The 2,399-nt window shown below is 44.5% G+C and overlaps 1 protein-coding gene across 1 annotated transcript in view; it reads left to right on the top strand.

Annotated features, from left to right (window-relative positions):
* The first annotated feature begins 669 nt into the window (after window positions 1-669).
* cpne4b (copine IVb) overlaps window positions 670-2,399 on the top strand; it is a 26,668-nt gene continuing 24,938 nt past the window's right edge. Inside the window, exon 1 of the mRNA XM_005728541.1 lies at window positions 670-762. Within this exon, the coding sequence (XP_005728598.1) occupies window positions 670-762 (93 nt within the window). The remainder of the gene's footprint in view (window positions 763-2,399) is intronic.

The raw sequence follows: 2,399 nt of genomic DNA, 5'->3' as shown, positions 1-2,399 counted from the left end.
CCCCGTCTTTTAGACAAAATATCCTCTTAAATGTGCTGCATCCAGAATCAGTGCCTTGATTTGTGAATATTGGGTCATCAGGCCTAAGTCTATAAGGAGATAAAGCGATAATTCCGTGTAGGAATTGGATGGACTTCAAATCGACAGTTCAGGCCTTTAAAAGCTGTACAGCACAAAAATGAGCTAAACTAAACTAAGTTAAAACGACTTAGAGCTTATTATTTAAACTTTTCTTTTTTAATTAAATTTCACACGTTTATTAAGGCATTTAATTTACATATAACAAACGAATCGGCTCGAAGAAAAGGTGTGTTATACCACATTGTATAAGTGAACTTCCACCTGAAAACGCTGCAAGGAGTTAAATCTTTATGCATTTGTAATTTCGTAAATAAAATAACATTTAAAAGCTAAAGTAATCGTGAGGATTTCTGCGTGCAATTCCCAGCAGGGAGAAGCAATAGTGGCCTGAATATAAAATGTGATTATTAGCAGCCAAATAGGGCTCACGCAGATTGAACGTCTCTCTGCTGGGCTCAGAGTGAACCTTCGACTGCCAAGCTGTCTCAGGTGTGTGGTCACCGCCACAACAAAACCAGCGAGGCGCATCAGAGCTGAGAACCGCGCATGCAGTTCACGAGTGCTGCAGTTCATCACAGCCACCGCAAGATGGCGCTGACACACTGCGGTGGAAAGCCGCAGATCCCCGGGCACGGCGCTCTCTCAGTGGCCCCCGATGGAGCCAACGGATTACAAACTCCTGTTAAGTGGCGCACCGTCCTCCTCCTCCCCATCTTTCACCTAGAGTAAAGCCAGGCGGACGGAGCGCCTCCTTACCGAGCTCGAACTGTGGGAACTGGGAATCAGCGTTGACTGTCAGCGAGCTCGAGCTCTGCAGTGTAGGGGGATAGAGAAGGAGGTGGTGTGAGGAGGAGAACATTATAGACAAAGACAGTGAGATGGGTCCGGAGGCTGTGAGGTATTCGTGATTGTCAAGTAAACGGCGGTGAAGTTGTCCTGCTCCGCACGGATCTTTCCTTCAGGTGAGGTGAGTTTTCTCTCTCTGCCGGAGCACCCGGATGGTTAATGTCTCACTCACGGGTGGTGTGTGTTACAAATATCCGCCCCCGAATAATTTTCTGTATTGTCCTGCAAGTGACATATACGATGCATGTGTTGGTGTTATAGAAAGAGGAGAAAATGAACAGCTTGCGGGACTTTGTGGGTGCATGAATTTGTTCTGAAGAATGAAACAACCAGGGAGAAACTAATAAACCTACAAATCCTATTAATTTTTTAACAAAATTGTTATTCTGAAAAAGGGAGTTGGGGTATTCTCTGTTTGAAATAGTGGAAACCACGGCGCAGGCTTCACTTATAAGCCTCTGCTTTAATTGTATTCTCCTGGTGTGCTATATGAGAAGATAACCTCTGTGAGAGGAAAAGATCCATCTCATTCCCCGGTCCCTCTCAATTTTCCTCTCTCCCCTCTGCTTCATTCTTCCTCACTTGCCTGCCTCACCATAGTTATTTCCCTCTAATCCTCCCCCCTTCTCACAACCTCTGTCTCCCTCACTCTCCCTAGTCCTCCTTCTCTGCCGGCTCTAATAACACTGCAAGTTTGCAGCACCAGAAATCTTCACTAGACTATAGCTTTTCCCAGTCCCAGCGAGCTTTTAGTTGAAAATGTCCCCTTCACCTCCAATGGCCGATGGTCTTTAATTGGTTGCATAACATGCCACATGCCTCTTTAGGTTGTGTTGCTTGTGCAGTGGCTGTTACTCCCTTTGCTTGATAATCGATACGTAACGGAGCAATTACAGCACTTGAGTGTCAGGGACCTTTATGTGACTGAATCATTGATGCCACATCAGTCACAGTCACTGTACACATGTGCATTTGTGGTGAGCAGCTACATGCACAGAGTCAAGAGTCATCAAGGCGCAAGCTCTAACGATGTTACTGTACATGCAGAAAAAGAGCTCGGAGTTCAAGGCTGCTATAAGTTAGGTCATTTTTGCTCATGTGCTTTCTGTTAAATATTTGAAACAAGTTTCAAATTCTTTATTTGAACAAACATGAAAAAATATTACTGTATTCAAAGTGGGCTCCGTAACACATAAACCTTGACAAAAACATTTGTATCACTCTGTGTTACCTTAATATCGCTGTAAAAAAAAAAAGATGGCAAATCATCCAAGCCATACTGAAAAATCTTGAGGTGTGATATGAAAATTTGCTGTCACCTCTGGATATGTGCAACGCATGTGACAAGTGAGGCAGATTCTGCACGCCGCCCTCATACAGTGGATCTTGCTGAAGAAGTCTTCCACATCCACACTTCACTATCAGTGTCATCTGCTGTCAACCGGAACAGAGAGACATCTGCTCTTTCCCCC

The sequence above is a fragment of the Pundamilia nyererei genome, unplaced genomic scaffold, assembly GCF_000239375.1.
Source record: "Pundamilia nyererei isolate P.nyererei 1_Seehausen unplaced genomic scaffold, PunNye1.0 scaffold00028, whole genome shotgun sequence".
NCBI lineage: Eukaryota > Metazoa > Chordata > Actinopteri > Cichliformes > Cichlidae > Pundamilia > Pundamilia nyererei.
Note: the sequence above shows the minus strand (reverse complement) of the source record. Positions and strands in the feature narration are given on the sequence as shown.